Below are 15,275 nucleotides of genomic sequence, written 5' to 3'. Positions count from 1 at the left end.
CACCCGCCTTTATATTGTGTTGTGTTTTACGCGATTCACTGGAATGTAAAACTGGCAGGTTGTGTGTGTTTTGTGGTGGAGGGTCCGTGTCTCTTTTGGTCATTGGATATTTCATTTGGAAGCAGATATTAAAAATGGAAAAATGACTGGATATTTGATTTTCGTTTTGAATTAGGAACACTAAAATTGAAATATAATATTTCTCGGGGTTTTTTGTCTGATAAGAGGAGAGAAAAGTCAATCTACAATTTGATTTTCAATATTTAGTCCTCCAACGAAAATGGAAACACGGTTCTATTTGATTGGGATTCCCAGAAGTTGTCACCAACTGCATTTCACATGCTGACCAGGAGAGGGCGACAGCGTGCCGCCTGAAAACAATGTAGTGTTGTGTATTAGCCAGGTTGCTCGAACATTCGAAATAATGGCACAAAATCCAAAGAGCCCACCGTACTACCTGCAGCAAATGGAAGTGAACTGTGACTTTACTGTGCTTTGCTCAAACGCTGTCGCGTTCCTCAAGTGTGAAAATCCTGGAACGAGAAAAGGCATCGTGAGAAACGGCAGCAAACGACAAACGTTCGCTCGTGAGCAGACCTACCTGCGAAGTGGCCACGCGAGAGGACGCCATTTTGCTTCACCTGTGTTTAATAACTCCTTTCGTGCACACCGGTCATCAATTTACCTAAGGGCCTGACGTCACGTCCGCCAATCCATGGCAACCTTCTTCTCCTGCTTGTCCAACGCCGCTTTGCACACGAGCGCCACCAGGTGACTGCTTTGACGACCTTGCAATCAGTGCAGAGATAGCGCGGGCCTTCGGCATTTGTTCCAGTTTTTAATACTTACAACAACAATGGCTAACCCACTCACTAAACTGATGAATCATGACGTCTTTCATCAAATGTTTTTCATTATTTGCTTTTATTGATCAGCCACAACCGTTTTTTTTAATATTCAATCGAAAAGGAAACAAAATGCAGCTGTCAAAGGTTTGTCCCGTCTTTTGAATCACTGCCATTCTGACCAGAGGCAGCGAGCGATGCGATCATTTGGAAATTAACCTTTTAACGGTTTCAGTCTTGTTTTGGGGTTAGTGATAAAAGAAAAAGTGCCTTCAGGTGATTTCTAGGACTGAAGCTATTTGTGTCTGGTGGATTGCTGCATTCTAGTATGTCCACATGTTAATAGATGAACGCAAAATGGCAGCCGTTTTGCCTTCAGAAACATCCATCAGAAAAAAAATAATCCTTAAATAATGAGGCATTATGTGTTTCGCGTGTTTCTCCTTCAAACACCTCTTTTCATCGTTCCCAGCGACAGACGATGGAGCCATCATTGTCGTGACCAGCCGCGACCGGCTCTCACCTCGGCCGTGCTCCCTTGGGACACTGTGTTTGGCTAAAAGTACCCTTGGGGGCGGGCTGCTTGGGTCAGGATTGGATGGTTCCCTTCAGGTACCACATGCCGGCATGACTGCTGCAGCATTCCTGATTAAAAAATATTAAAACGATCATTTGACTGTTTTTTAAATAATATACGGATGAAAGAACCCACTACCCGTCTTGGTGGAAGGTGCTCGCTCACCTTGAGCAGCCGGTCCACGTCAGCCTTGGAGACGTCGCCAAACTCTTCACTGAGCCGGGCTTGCACTGCGCTCCGTCTCACGTGGTACGATTTGGTGAACATCTCGTAGAGCAGGCGCCGGTGCTGCTCCCAATAAATAAATGAACTTATTGTAAAGATTAGCTTTTGATTACTTTTGTTACAGTGGAACTTATCCATTGTACTACCCCCCCCCACACACCCCACCCTTTCAGTTTACCTTGTCCACGTCTTCTCCGGTCTCCCACAAGCCGAACACCTTTTGCTCGTCGGCAGAAGCTGTGGTCAAAGCGGGGAACTACATTTAGAGGAGAAACTGTTAGGTTTTGGCAAGGCAACGATATGTATTTAAATTTCATTTAAAGTGCAACTCAATGTGCTTCACACAAAATCGAAAAGCATTAACAAATAGAACCACTGATAACATTCACAGAACAAATTAAGCTACTTTTAAATAAAAATTGTTAAATGTACTACTGACGTTTAAGCACAATTGCAACCAAAAGATTTAAGAACATTTCAAAGCAAACGAAATTAAAAAGTAGTAGCTTTCTGAAATTACTAAAAGACAGTTTCGAGAAATTTGATTTTTTTTCAAAATGCTTAAAATACGCACAGGCACCATGATCCGTTTGCAGCGGCTGAGCAGCACGGCGTCCTGCAGCATGTGGTCCGACACAGGTCCGAAAGGAATGTGCCCCGCCGGCACGGTGGCCAGGTGGAGGCTGAAGAGCCTCTTGAGCTCATTCAGCGTCAAGACGGGATTCTTCCCGAAGGTCTCTGTCACAAAGTCCAGCAGTCGCGGCGAGGGCACGTTACTGAGGGTGCCGCCGTTTACGCACTCCATGCCAGCGTAGCCATTGAGCGAGCCGTTAGGGATGCCCGAACAGGACGGCGGAGGAGAGGACGTGTCCATGGGCTCGGGCTCGCCGTCACTTGGGGGCTCCTGTTTGATGGGGATGTCAGAGCCGCTGCTTCCTGCTCGCTTGGCATCCAGCTCCTTTTGGAGAGAAGCCTGCTTCTCCTGCGCACGGTCCTTGGCCGACTTGAGCCGCTGCTCGCCACTGATGTGGACCGGCGCTGCGAGAGCACACACCCAAAGCTTACGACACTGATATTCCAAATACCATACCGTGAGAATCTGAATCAGCTCTATTGTCCATTTATTTTAAAAAAGCAATCAGCGATTTGGCTCTGGTAGTTTCAAGTCAAGTATGAAACAAGCCGCTATGACATTTACATTTTTCTATGGAGGCTCTATTCACTTGTCAATGTTTATACTGCGTGAAGCTGCTCACTACGCACCAGACTGCGGGGAATTCTTGGGCACAAAGTCGTCCTTTGAGAAGTGGAAGACCTTTTCCAACCTTGAAAGTCAAGAGACCAAAAATATAAGTTGAAAAAATTTCCTCAGGGAAAACTTGAGGCACGACCCACTTGCTCTGGATGCCCTGCCACAGCATGTGCTGCCGCTGGGCCACGTCGGCGTGCTTCTTGACAAAGTTGGTGTCGGCGGGAAGCAGGAACTCCCAGCCGCGGTTGACACGCGGCACCGCCACCTGCTCCAGAAAATCCTTCACGTCCTCCGGAGGAAGCTGCAAGGTGAGGAAACACATTTACATTACGTTCAACAGAATTATTCAGTTTGACCATCTTTTGTTTTGTTCATATTTATTACCTAAGGTAGCTACATAAGGCTAATTAAACCACCAGGGCTTACTTTGATCACAGCCGCCACTTCCTTCCTCATCAGGGAGCGCTCCAGCGTAAACCGCCACATCTGTTAAGTATAAAGAAAAAATAAAAAAAATGGGAAAAACACACTGACTTATCAAATCAGATTTTATGAGTGAAGTATGAAGACATGCAGTTAATTCCAAGGCTTCACAAATGTTTTCTAGCAAACTTAAACAACGTAAGAATTCTTCACCACAAAGTCTCGCCCCCGACACAGCACATCCGCTGCGACGCCGCTGTGAGGACTGCACGTGTTTTTGGGATACAGGACGTCACTGAAAGGACACACCGAAAGCTTGAAACCAAGCAAATCTGATTGTCACTGAGCTAGCTGGGCCTTGTTACCTCTTCACCACCCAGTTGCCCTGGACTAGCAGCGCCACCTGCTGGATGCAGCGCAGCACTGCAGTAGAGTCGGTGCCTGACGCCAAAAGACCCATCAGGCTGGCGAACTGGATCACCTTGACTGCAGACATGCACACAAGGACAAAAACAAATACAAGCCAGCAAGCGGCATGTGTAACTATCATATTGTGACTTGAGACTGTACAAATATTCAGAAACAGTCCTTATTGTCTTGATAACGTAACTGCACGCGAGCGCTAATGCCATTCATTTGTGTTGTTTGCTCACCGTTCTTCATCAGAGTCTTGATCTGTTCGCCGAGCGGCAGCGTGCGCAGCTGGGCCATGGAGAGCACGTTGCTCGGGCCGACCGGCTTCACGCTAGGGCGGAGAACAAGACGGCGGGTGGTGAACATCCTTGTGCCAAATCGACGGTGAGAAATAAAAGATGAAGACCTACACTTTTTCCTCTGCTGGAGGCGGCATCAGCATAGTAAGGTATTCCCTGACGGGACAAAGAATTTTCATAGTTATTGCAACATACAGAAAGTCATCCAAATGAACAATTATGCTGTATTATTATTTTCTTTTTATGGAGACATCAGATTGTAATGGAGCTCCATTTTATGTTCAATGCACCGGTGTAATTATTGATAGGTCTGCTAAGTTTACATAACGACGACGTAGACCTCATATTTGATTAATACTGTGGAAGAGAAATGTCTGCAAGGAAGTTGAGTAAATAAATGGTCCAAAGGGCACATTGAGGAAAATCCGCTTCCCAACTTGGACACGTGACGTAAAAGACGCGTTGGAGAACTCACTTGGGCGTTTTAACCAGCTCAGTGTTGTCAGAGGCGTCCATATGCTGACTGAACAAATACTGACGTTCATGTTCCGACCGCCCGTCCTGAGGCAAACAAAATGGCGGACTTATTAGTAGCAATTCTGACGATACTTGGCGGCTACTCGTGGTGACAAGTTACCCTGACGCCGTGATACTGCAAATGGATCCAGGGCTCTTCGGCCTGCTTCTTCTGGAGGAACTCATACGACTGGATCCTCCTCTGCCGCGCTTGCTCCGACTCTGGCCGAGAGTACCTCACCTGAGGGTACGAGGGGGGGTTAGGGTGGTTGTGAAGTTAGATCGTGACAAGCTTTGAGTTGATGGGGTGGCACTTGTTTGTGTGCAAACGCGAGCACTCACCGAAACGGCTTTGGCTTCTTCCTCGCCTTCTTCCTGGGACGAGTCTCCACCTGTGTGGAAGGAATACAGCAAATAGAAGAAAAGAAAAGACAAATAGAGGGACGGACAAACTAAAGTGGTACCCTCGTTGTCCGCCTCTCGCTCTCGGGTTTTGTTATCGGCCTTGTCCAGGTATGCAAAGCTGGGCCTCATCTGCAGGATCCCTGTCAGCGGCGTCAAGTGAAGCTCACCTGTGGACAACAACCACAATTCAATCAAAACAATCAGAAAGAACCAAATGGTTTCACCTATGTTATTTAAAATAAGGAAATTCTTAAATGACCACCATGTATCCATCTGGACATTTTTCTTACACATACCATTTTGAAGTTTTTTTTAAGAAACAAAACAAATTAAGACCTTTTCGAAAGATGCCAGCGGCGTATCGGGAAGTGTTGGTGGTGGCCTGGATAGACGAGAAGGTCTGATTGTCCATCAGTTTCCTGCACAAAAGACATCAATGAATGTGAATTGACTTCCACTACCTCTAAATTGCTGTTTTATTGAATACAATAAGAAAATGTATTTTGTTCAGTGACACCTAAGAAAGCATAAAAATACACATTGTTAGAAATTTCCTTAGGGAGTGGAAAAGGGCAATTCTGTGTTTGTGAATTCTTGTTAGGAGGGCCACTGAATTGTGCACTGCGACATCTAGTGGAGATGTTCCAGCATAACACGCGACACAGTCAAAATGCTCGCCAACAAGGTCAACTCGCCGCAAAACGTACACTGAATACGTGTTGCTTTCCTCATAGCCAGTGCCGTCCACGTTCAGTGCAATCTGCTCGCCCTTGCTGCTGCAGTAGTTGGGGCTCTTGGTGTCCATACCCATCTGCAACTCCACCTAACAAAAAGCCAGCGCCACAATTAAGACTAAAGGGAATAGTTTTTAAGTAAAGTCAGGTTTTCATTTTACCCGTTGCTGTTTCGTTTTGATCTTAGCAGCCAGAATGTTGACATCGTCGTAGGTCATAGTGGATGGTCGCACGGGGTACTGGAATGGGAGATAATTCATGACAGCAAGGGCTTTCTATTATACATCAGCTATTTTAGCTAAAGACCTTCCATGGTGGCAACTAATTTGCATGGGATGCAATACCAACTAAACCCACCTGGAGTAGATAAAGTTTCTCTGCAAGGCTTTTGGCGAGATAGACGTCAATCTGCAATGGCAAAAAAAAAAAGTGATCAGTGCCGCTTGACTAACCAGCAAGTATTTTTGATTTTCCACTGAGCACATACCTCCTCTATAATGGGGTCGTCGTCATCCCCGCTGGCCATATTTTAGGGAAGGTGATCTAAGGAGAGTAAATCCAACCTTTTAAAGAGATTTTTTTTTTTTAACAATTAAAAACAGAGCGATTAGCTGTCATTCATGATTACAGTAGACACATATTTGAAAATAGGCAAATACAAATTTGTTTAATTTTACACTTAATACTGGGACAGATAATACAGAGAACCAAATATGTGCGAAAAAAAATGTCAAAAACTCAATTTTCCATCTCAATTTCAAAAGGAGACAAAACAGCTTTAATTTAACATTTTCCCCAATTCTGTAGGCAGCAGCAGCAGCGCAAACAATGTTTCAACTTCAAGAAAATCAACTGCTATACGTGAAAAAGCTGTATTTGAGTCTAGAAAGAACATTTACGTGACGGCTCAGGTCTAAAATGCTGAGGGAAGCAGGTAAACACTGATAATGATGAGGTCAAAATGATGATGCAAGGTCCCGTAATCGAATTCAAATTACATTCCAAGGTCTAAAAACATTTAAACAATCTAACTCACAACACTGGGCAGCGATTATTATTGATTATAATGCCTTTTGAATCATCATTCTCCATAATATATACATTTTGAGGTGTGTTCGCACAATAGCAAAACACAGCAAATTGCCCAGAAGGCCTGCACTTAACTCCGCCAAACTAGTGAAAAACCAAGAAGCAAAATATAACACCGTGTGTATTGTAAAACCAGCTGCACGAAGACCACGTAAAGTTCTATGTTCTAGTAATATTCGTAAACGTGACAAATGAGTTAAAGTAGCCACTGGTTAGCAACTTTAGCCTAGCTACTTAGCTTTGCCTCACACACGCCGGTTGAAATAACATCAAGCTAGCGGACGGGGGCTTGCTTTTAAGCGTAAATTAGCCCCCCTAGAATATTGTACCATCCTGATATACGTTTACCTGCACTTTTCCGAGTGTGTTCAGCTATCTCAGAAACGTGACATCTGTCCGACAACGCGGACAGCACAGTGGAAGAAGCACAAACACACATGAAGTGGGAACCATGTTGACTGGGATCCACACGGACACGTGGGGAGCGGAGACGAGCCCACAATGCAAAGCGGGTGATGAAATATTAAAATATAAATGTAGTCTTTTGTTTATTGTATTCGTGGGCGGTTGTCAGAAGCAGGGGGCTATTTTAAATGTAGGAATTTAAATGTGTGTTTTCAGTAGATGCGAGTCCAAAAGTAATGGCAGCGGTGGGATTCGAACCCACGCCCCCGAAGAGACTGGAGCCTTAATCCAGCGCCTTAGACCGCTCGGCCACGCTACCGTTGGAAGCATTGAGACCCATACAAGTAATAAAATCGCGCAAAACAAAATGTGCCCTACATTGACTAAGACAAGCTTTATTCTCACTTTAAAAATGTATATAATTTTCAACCCAAAATGAAATCCTTACTCATCTTTGAAATAATTAACTAATTATTATTATGTCATTAGAGGGTTTACTTGCTGCAAAAGGCATTTTTTGGTTTGTTCGACTTAACAAACCGCAAATTTCCCCAAAATTCTACAATAATTATGCATCCATCCATTCAATTTCTGAACAACTTCTCAATAGGGTGACGGAATTCATGAAATTCAATGCAAACTTTATTTTTTTACGGTCACATAAGTAATTATTGTTTTCATACACACTTTTCGAATAGTAATGTGGTTTTGGCTCCATGACGACATTCACAGAAGACAAACTCAACATGGAAACAGCAACTTTCCCTCAAAAAAGAGAATCTTGCGCAGAAAACCCGATGAAGCTTAAATGCTGGAAGGCTTGATTAAACATGCAAACTCGCAAAGCACTGTTAACTAAAAACCTGTTATATAAAAAATGATGTAAACGCAACTCGTTTTGGGTCAGGCGGGACACTTGAAGTGCTTTTCTTTTGTGGTAAAAGTGTGCACAAGTAGAGTTACTCCTCCACTAGCGCCCACGCCTCTTCGGCTTTCATGTAGTACTGGTTTGCCGAGCGCCCTTTCATGGCCTCCATGGCAGCCTCTGCGGCTTCTGTAAACAGGTCGCCTGCAGGGAAAGACAATGCGAGAGGTGAAGGGTGGGGTTCAATCTTATGATCTTCGTGCCAAACAAGTATGTTCAAGTAAGTTGAGGAGCTTCATATAGTGCTTTGCCGCCATCTTGCGGTATGTGTAAGCAATTGTAAAAGTTGATTATATTGTTGTGGTTTCTCTATGTGGCTCTCACCTGCTTTCTGTGGGTCCGCCGTGAGGTTGTAGCCCCCCACCATAAACATCTCAGCCTCCCTGGCCAGCAGGAGGTAACGAGACTCATCCTGCATGCCGTCGAACTCGCCGCCCTCGTCGTGCTCATCCATGTTCAACGCGCTGTCGTACCAGTGGATTGCCTCCTGCCAGTCCTGATGTCTGTTGCAATAAAAAAAGTGATACTGGAAATACTGGAGAAACACCACTGAGGAGTTTCCTCCAGGGGGCAGTGTTAGAACATCTTCACACAAGGAGGCATAGGCCTCAAAGAGCTCTACCCACCTGTCTGCCGACAGATTAACACCCGTGTCAAAAGCTCGGGCCAAGATGATCATGGATGATCGGTCGCCTGCTTCGGCAGCCTGCAGGAGATACTTGAAGCCTTTCATTCGGTTTCCGGCGTTGTCCTGAAAGCGACGCAACAACTTTAACGGTCAAACTGAGGTCAGAGAGAAAAGAGACGGGACAAGGAAGTGGCACCTCCAGCTCCATATTGGGCAGGATGTGGTGGGGCAGCTGCAGGCAGCACTGGCCGATGGCCACGATGGCCTCCAGCTCGCCGCACTGGGCGGCTCGCTCCAGGTGAAACATGGCCGAATCCTCATCCCACTGCTCGTCCTTCTCGCAGAAGCGTCCCGCCTCGTGGTAGCGCACCATGGCCAGGTGAACCTGGACACCAGCAATGTTCAAATCACAACACCATACATATATTTTTTGGGGGCCACGTGGATTATTTTTCTCAGTTTTGTCTTTTTACCTTTCCAAGGATAGACTGCCCAATACGCTTCTGCATTAGCGAGTTGAGTCGCTCCATCTCGGTGGCAACGCAGGAGGATCTGTGCACGTGAGCGCGGGACGAGTGGAAGAAGCTCCACTTTTCTTCCGTCAGCTGTGTGGAAAATGCACACAAACAGTTTATAGGCGACTTCTTAATGGCGCCACCATCGATGAAGCACCCTCAACTAGCTGTACCCCTTGATCAACTTGAGGAGCACATGGCAGGTATGAATGGGGAGTGCGCACACACACATGGCAACAAAGGCAAAGACACAACACACGCACAATAACGCAGGAGGTAGATGGTTGGTTTGATTTTTCTGTACGTTACAATTGCAACCAAATATTTCAATGTGGATCAACACTACAAGGACAAAAGTTTTGGGACAGGCTTTTAGCTGCTCATAAGACTTTTGTCCATATTGTATTTGGCATCAGAGACACAAAGCTCCACAGGGACATGCCACGCATGCTTTTTGTTTGAATTTAAGTTCTCGTAGGCTCTCGGTATCGCAACCAGCACCCTCTAGTGCACAAACAAGGGAGGGGTGAAATGATGATCTGTTGATTAAATACAGCACACCGGCGTCGCGTATGTTGCTTTACCCGTCTGACACTGTCCTCGTCCGACTCAGAATAATGTCTTTGGTAGTGGTGGCGGGCCTACGGTGTTTTGAGATAAGACATGCATCATAAAAACGACTGCGTGTGGAGAAAAAGAGAGTAAAATGTCTGTGTCGGATTGTTTACCCCATCTGGGCGGTCGTTGGGATCTCCCTCACTTCTCTTCTCGCTGGGGTATCCGCTGTCCCCGCCGCTGTCCGACTCCTACACACCCAAAATGTGAGTCTTTAGCCCGCTGGACTCCACCATAAAAAGTTTCATCTGGTTACCCTGTGTTCCCCTGCGTTGTCGATTCGTTCCTGTTCGTACATCCCGGTGAAGGATAACCCTGTAAAAGCTGAATAGAGATTGAACGGTGAAGTTCGAACTGACTTGACTGGGAAACATGATCGATTAAATTAGTCCTTATTGGAAACAATAATGGCTAAATTAGCAATAGTTGGGATACACACCGGCCGGAGACCTCGCCATGTAGGCGGGCGCCACCAGCGGGGAGCAGGGCACCGAGTCCGTGTCGCTCATGCTCTCGTCCATGGACGATGTCTCGGACAGGCGGGACAGCAGCGGCGGCACCCGGCTGCCGGACATGGTGCGGACGCGAGGGGAACCGCACTGTTCCTCGCAGCCTCTCAGCACCGTCTTGGCTGATTTCTAACATGAGAGAAGGGCAAGGTGAGGAGAGCTGAGGCAGGTTGGAAGCCGCGAGCGAGGGGCGGGCGCCAACCAGAAGTTTGTTGGTGCAGTCCAGCTGCTGCCTCTCAATCGGGGACAGGTCGAAAGGCGTCAGGCCCATGCTTTTGCAGATCTTGTTGCAGAGATGAGAGTGGAAGAAGAGCGCCATGCCTCGCACGCCTGGCCACGCAAAAGATTCTTTGAATTCAACCCATATGATGATAAAAGTAGAGAGACGTACCAAGATTCCCGTCGCCAAAGTCGGTTCCCTTTTCTGTGTGAATCTGAGGGTCGGTGTAGAGATCACCAACGCCCTGGATGTCCACTACGATCAGTTGGTGCCCAGAACGCTCAAAGCTGAAGTGACTAAAAGCCTGACAGCAGATCGGATTGAAAGATTCACAAATGGCAGAAATGATTTGCAGTTTTGCCATCAACTCACCTGCGGTGTCAGTCTGATGTTGTCATCCCTCACAAAGCCTGAGTTGGAGTTATACTTGATGTACTTGCCCTCGATGTAATGCTCCAGGTGGAAGAGCGGCTTTCCGGGCCTCTCTGTCATCTCTACCACGCACATCTGCATGATGTCCACCTGGCCAACATTTCCAGATGTTACGACCTCTGCCTCAAAGCGTGATTTTGTCACGTGGTCTCATCTACCTGTTTGGGAGGCCTGTGGCGATTGAACTCCTCACCCCAAAGTTTAGCCTCCATCTGGAGCCGGACGTCTTCAAAGTAGACGTTCCGGTCCACCGTCTCCATGTAACGCTTGGCCACGTAGTTGCAGGCAGTCTTCCAGTTGTGGCTGTGCGAGAAGCTGGACAGCTTCTTCCTGAGAGCCGAGACCAGTTTTACCGCTTTAGAAACATAAACATGGGTACTCAACTCGTTCCACTTACGTTCTGAAGCACTCCCTCATGGCTCCTCTGCCAAATGGCTGTGTTGGAGATAAAAACAATCAAGTCTTAAGTAGAATGAAACTGCGGCTTTCTTCATGACATGATAATTGATACCTGTGCAGCCATCTTGATCTGGACTCGGTCTTGGGCCCATTCGCCTGTGATGGCGTTATACCTGCAATGCATTTTGATTGTTAAAGCATATGCAATAAATAGCTGAGAAAATGGATGCATCTAATATTTTTAATGCACAAAAGAGTTGTAAGTAAAAAAAAAAAAAAAAAAGCCAGTCATCTATTAAAAAAAACAACAACACTGAAAATGGCTGACTATAACAAAAAGATGTGATGTATATTTTTAAAGCATCTAACTATAATGGAAAAATGTTCTATTTAAACAAGTGAATGGCATTATCGCCAAAGTTAATCTTTGCCACCTTCCGTGTACGCGTAGCAGCAGGTTAGCGTGCCTGTTTATCTTGGCACTGATGTGAGCTTGAGGGAATGAGTAAACGCTGTTCAAAATGGAGGAACTCAACTCCACAAACATTTCAAGTCTTGTTTTTGCCTTGCAGAGAACACAATGTGCTTTTTGGCTCCGCGATACTAAAGTGGTCATGAAAAAAAAAAGAGGAGCAGGAGGAGGAGGAGAGCACATGAATAGCCGCCAGTCCTTCAATTTCTCCCTCTGTGTGTGGCTTATATAAGACATTCTACGTGAAATAAATCCCTCCTGCATTGTTCGTCTGCCAAATGCGTTTTATGGCGCTACGTGTCTGAACCAGATGCGAGCGAGCGTTGAAGCTTTCCGGCCTTCGTCTCTTTTCTCATACTGGTTGTAAGACTGTAAAAAGAAATTAGGTCAAAGGAGTAATTCTATTTTTTGCGGTGACGTTGTAAATTTGCTCAGTTCATTTCCTGTTCACAAGGGAAAAGTGTCCCAAAATAGCACACAAAAGCCACTTCTCCTTTTGCTTGCAAGAATGTAAGCAATAAAGGAGATAAGTACATGTAGACAAGATGATGTCATATCTTTGACTGGTAGCACAAACTTTTCAAAATGTTCTTCCCACCTGTAGCGCAAACAGGGTTCGGTTTCTTTGTCCTCCAGGTGAAATTCGGCCCAGGGGTCCGGCATGGCTTTGGCCTTCATAATAGCGTTTTTCCACGTCTCCTGTCGTAACAAGCACATAACATTATTATTATTAACAATTAAAATGAACTTGCATTTTTGTTTTTCAGATAGAAAAAAAAAGTATTTTTTAAAAGTGTGTTCAAAGTGGATAGAAACTGATTTTTAGAAATACTGCGACCATCGTTTGCTTTCCAACTTATTCCTGTAATTTAAAAAACAAAAGTGTTGCACTGTTTTGATCATTACATGTTGATGAGTTGCACATTATAACGGCAAATTGAGTTGGTTTGATGACACACCGACATAAACAAGCGCGAGTACGACTTGTTTGTATTGGTCTAGGAAGCATGTTGGATGACACGTCGTGTGAGTTCTCGCAGTCAGCCGCCCCCGTGTCTGAAAATAACTTCCCTAACGGGCGGGGTTGGTCGTTCATCATGTCAAGTCAGTTCATGCATTACCGCCCGGGTGTCCAGCGCACGTCTCCCTCGTACGTCGCCACGTTCACTAAGTAACTACTAAACTAACCCTATACGAGTGTATTTAATGAAGTGTCAGTTCAAAATGTGAAAGGTGAGAGATACAAGGAACTAGACATCCCAAAATAGGGAAGAACAGTCGTAAAGACGATCAGTCGTGAAAGGACGATACAGAATAGTAATTTAAGTTGTATAACATACCCGTGCACTCTCAGACAAAACGTGGTACGAACCTTCCGCCAAATGCTCTGTTTGATTCTATGTGAGGGAAAAGGTGGAGAAAACGCACCACTTTTCATCAGCAGAGCACAAAATGCAACAAGATAAACTTCAGCAAAGCTACACACACAAAAAACCAGACACATTTTGTTCCAAGTGACAAAAACGTCCCATTGAAAACAATTAAATTTGGCATTTTTAATCCCCGCTTTATCTTAACATAAAATAAAGCTAAATTATGTTTATTATTTCTATTTTGTTTCGTGAATTTCATTTTCGTGTCCACTAGATGGCGCTGCTTTTTTTCACATGCAAAGCATGCAGCAAAAATGTCACACTTTCTAGTATATTCTGTGTAGGTGCTTTCTTGTTCAAAACTTGTTCAAAGTGGCTACAAATACAAAATATTTTACAGCACCTGTGTATTTTTTTTTTTCCACTAGGGACAAATAAGAACCAATTAGGATTCAAGATGTATAACGGGGGCGACGCATTCTCACCCTGTACAAGAATTCTGTCTTGGGCAGCGAGTTTGAAAGCTGGTGGTTGTTGACCATGTTCTGCATGTAGTGACAGATGTCTCGGACAGGGTCGTCCAGGATGGAGCAGATGAAACCGTCGTCCTCCTCACCGTCATCGTCGTCGGTGAGCGAGGACACCCGATGTTTGGGCGCACTCCTTTTGTCTGAGGACCTGCTGCTACTGCCCTCCTCCTCCATGCTGAACATCAGTTCGTCCTCCATTGTGTGCTAAATTTAAAAAAAAAAAAGACTACATTATTGGAAGTGGTGGAACAGCAACAATTAACTTTTACTAGTGCACCAGACTGCAACTTTCCCCCCATTCAAAGCATGCAATATATTAATAAATGGCAAAGGCCCTGTCAGACATTTGTGTGGCTCCAGTGAAGCCCCTCCAGCATTTTATTTGACATCCCATCTATCTCAACCCCCCTATGTATCAGTCAAGACCAAATTTGGCCGCAGGAAGCAAAAACCTAAGGACGGTTTAATAAAAGAGCATTCAGAACACAAGCTAAAATGTCAAAATGTAAAAAGAACATAAATAAAAGGGCATTCGGAACACAAGATAAAATGGATACATGTAAAAAGAATATAAAATATAAAGAAAAGGCAGTAGTATATGCAAGCTATATACAAACATGGAGTGATATGGGAAACGTCCGTGCTTAGCACTAATCTACCCTGTTGTACCATTCTGCAAGCTGATTCTGCATGTTTTGAATAGTGTGCTGCAGCTGGGACAAAAGTGGACCATGCTTGTCATGGATCCACTATATTCAATTGCAGCATACTGCAAAGAGAATCTCCACACTCAAAACGGGCGTCAAGATTCATCCAATATGATATGCATGCGTTAAATGAACCCACCAAACCTGTATCTTGAAACTGTGTGTGAACAAGCGCTCCTCTTGAGTCGAAAAAAAAACAAAACACCACTCTCGGTGACAAGCTGTCACGCAGTTTGACGACTTCTCCCCGACGAATTCGTCCCGGCCTCTCCTGCGAGCCCTTTGGGTCCCGAGGCAAGCGGTTCGATGGGAGGGCTTCTCGCGACGGTTCCAACAGCCGCCACACCGATGTGGACCGTCGGCACGTAACAATTCAGTGACAGCCCCGCCCCACACGATCTGCAGCCTTTACAGGCTGTCGGAAAGAGCAAAACAAACGCCCCACGAGAGAGGCAGTAATAAATAAATACATAAATAAATAGATGCAATGGAAGCTATTAAATAAATTAAAACACATTTTATACAAATGTGACACTTTTAAACACTTACTATCATGGAGAGATGTATAATTCGGAACACGGAAGAGCTTTGAGTTGTGTAGCGGAAATGGTCGCACGTTGAACACTTGAAAGCCAAAACCCCGTCACTTAGCAGTTGTGGTATTTTTACAGTTAATAGTTTTTTCAAAGCCTTTGTCTAAGAAAATCCCTTCAAACGTCATGCCTTGCCTCGACAGTGTCATTTCAACAGACACCATTTGCCTCGG

General features: G+C 45.1%; 2 protein-coding genes and 1 non-coding gene across 8 annotated transcripts; all 3 read right to left on the bottom strand.

Moving 5' to 3' along the window:
- Positions 1-905: 905 nt before the first annotated feature.
- polr3e (polymerase (RNA) III (DNA directed) polypeptide E) lies at positions 906-7,271 on the bottom strand. The gene is made up of 21 exons (XM_037277837.1): positions 7,128-7,271; positions 6,178-6,253; positions 6,048-6,098; positions 5,852-5,929; positions 5,664-5,779; positions 5,293-5,375; positions 5,016-5,123; positions 4,894-4,943; positions 4,673-4,792; positions 4,511-4,596; positions 4,147-4,191; positions 3,976-4,067; positions 3,688-3,808; positions 3,536-3,617; positions 3,326-3,385; positions 3,043-3,200; positions 2,911-2,972; positions 2,222-2,685; positions 1,826-1,903; positions 1,588-1,710; positions 906-1,490 (listed from the first exon to the last, which is right to left on the bottom strand). Exons 2-21 carry the CDS (start codon positions 6,214-6,216, stop codon positions 1,434-1,436), a joined length of 2,073 nt encoding a protein of 690 aa, XP_037133732.1. The 5' UTR covers positions 6,217-6,253; positions 7,128-7,271; the 3' UTR covers positions 906-1,433.
- A 150-nt stretch (positions 7,272-7,421) lies between these two features.
- trnal-aag lies at positions 7,422-7,503 on the bottom strand. Its single transcript has one exon. It is a non-coding gene; the product is annotated as a tRNA-Leu (tRNA).
- A 301-nt stretch (positions 7,504-7,804) lies between these two features.
- Positions 7,805-14,904, bottom strand: eef2k (eukaryotic elongation factor 2 kinase). Of its 6 annotated transcripts, none has more exons than XM_037277823.1 (19): positions 14,645-14,903; positions 13,758-14,005; positions 13,240-13,296; positions 12,498-12,598; positions 11,540-11,600; positions 11,426-11,463; positions 11,187-11,358; positions 10,969-11,118; positions 10,768-10,900; positions 10,579-10,706; positions 10,307-10,505; positions 10,124-10,191; positions 9,981-10,058; positions 9,837-9,893; positions 9,211-9,342; positions 8,934-9,122; positions 8,736-8,860; positions 8,434-8,612; positions 7,805-8,253 (listed from the first exon to the last, which is right to left on the bottom strand). In XM_037277823.1, the coding sequence occupies exons 2-19, from the start codon at positions 13,998-14,000 to the stop codon at positions 8,144-8,146; spliced, it is 2,220 nt and encodes a 739-aa protein (XP_037133718.1). In that variant the 5' UTR covers positions 14,001-14,005; positions 14,645-14,903; the 3' UTR covers positions 7,805-8,143. The 6 variants fall into 6 exon arrangements, with proteins under 6 accessions (XP_037133718.1, XP_037133720.1, XP_037133721.1 ...); XM_037277825.1 differs by having other exon boundaries at positions 13,758-14,006; positions 14,649-14,903; XM_037277826.1 differs by having other exon boundaries at positions 13,758-14,006; positions 14,654-14,903.
- Positions 14,905-15,275: the final 371 nt, after the last annotated feature.

This window comes from Syngnathus acus, chromosome 19 (genome assembly GCF_901709675.1).
Source record: "Syngnathus acus chromosome 19, fSynAcu1.2, whole genome shotgun sequence".
Classification (NCBI taxonomy): Eukaryota; Metazoa; Chordata; class Actinopteri; order Syngnathiformes; family Syngnathidae; genus Syngnathus; species Syngnathus acus.
This window is presented reverse-complemented; position numbering and strand designations above follow the sequence as displayed.

What these genes read in the sequence shown, in the direction of transcription:
- eef2k (XM_037277823.1), bottom strand. Translation starts at nt 14,000, where the DNA reads ATGGAGGACGAACTGATGTTCAGCATGGAGGAGGAGGGCAGTAGCAGC. An exon ending in AGACAGAATTCTTGTACAGG is followed by an intron (nt 13,297 to 13,757) that starts GTGAGAATGCGT and finishes TCCCTCACATAG; the next exon opens with AATCAAACAGAGCATTTGGC. An exon ending in GAACCCTGTTTGCGCTACAG is followed by an intron (nt 11,601 to 12,497) that starts GTGGGAAGAACA and finishes AATGCATTGCAG; the next exon opens with GTATAACGCCATCACAGGCG.
- polr3e (XM_037277837.1), bottom strand. Translation starts at nt 6,216, where the DNA reads ATGGCCAGCGGGGATGACGACGACCCCATTATAGAGGAG. An exon ending in AAGAAGCCAAAGCCGTTTCG is followed by an intron (nt 4,793 to 4,893) that starts GTGAGTGCTCGC and finishes TCGTACCCTCAG; the next exon opens with GTGAGGTACTCTCGGCCAGA. An exon ending in GCAAACGGATCATGGTGCCT is followed by an intron (nt 1,904 to 2,221) that starts GTGCGTATTTTA and finishes CTCTAAATGTAG; the next exon opens with TTCCCCGCTTTGACCACAGC.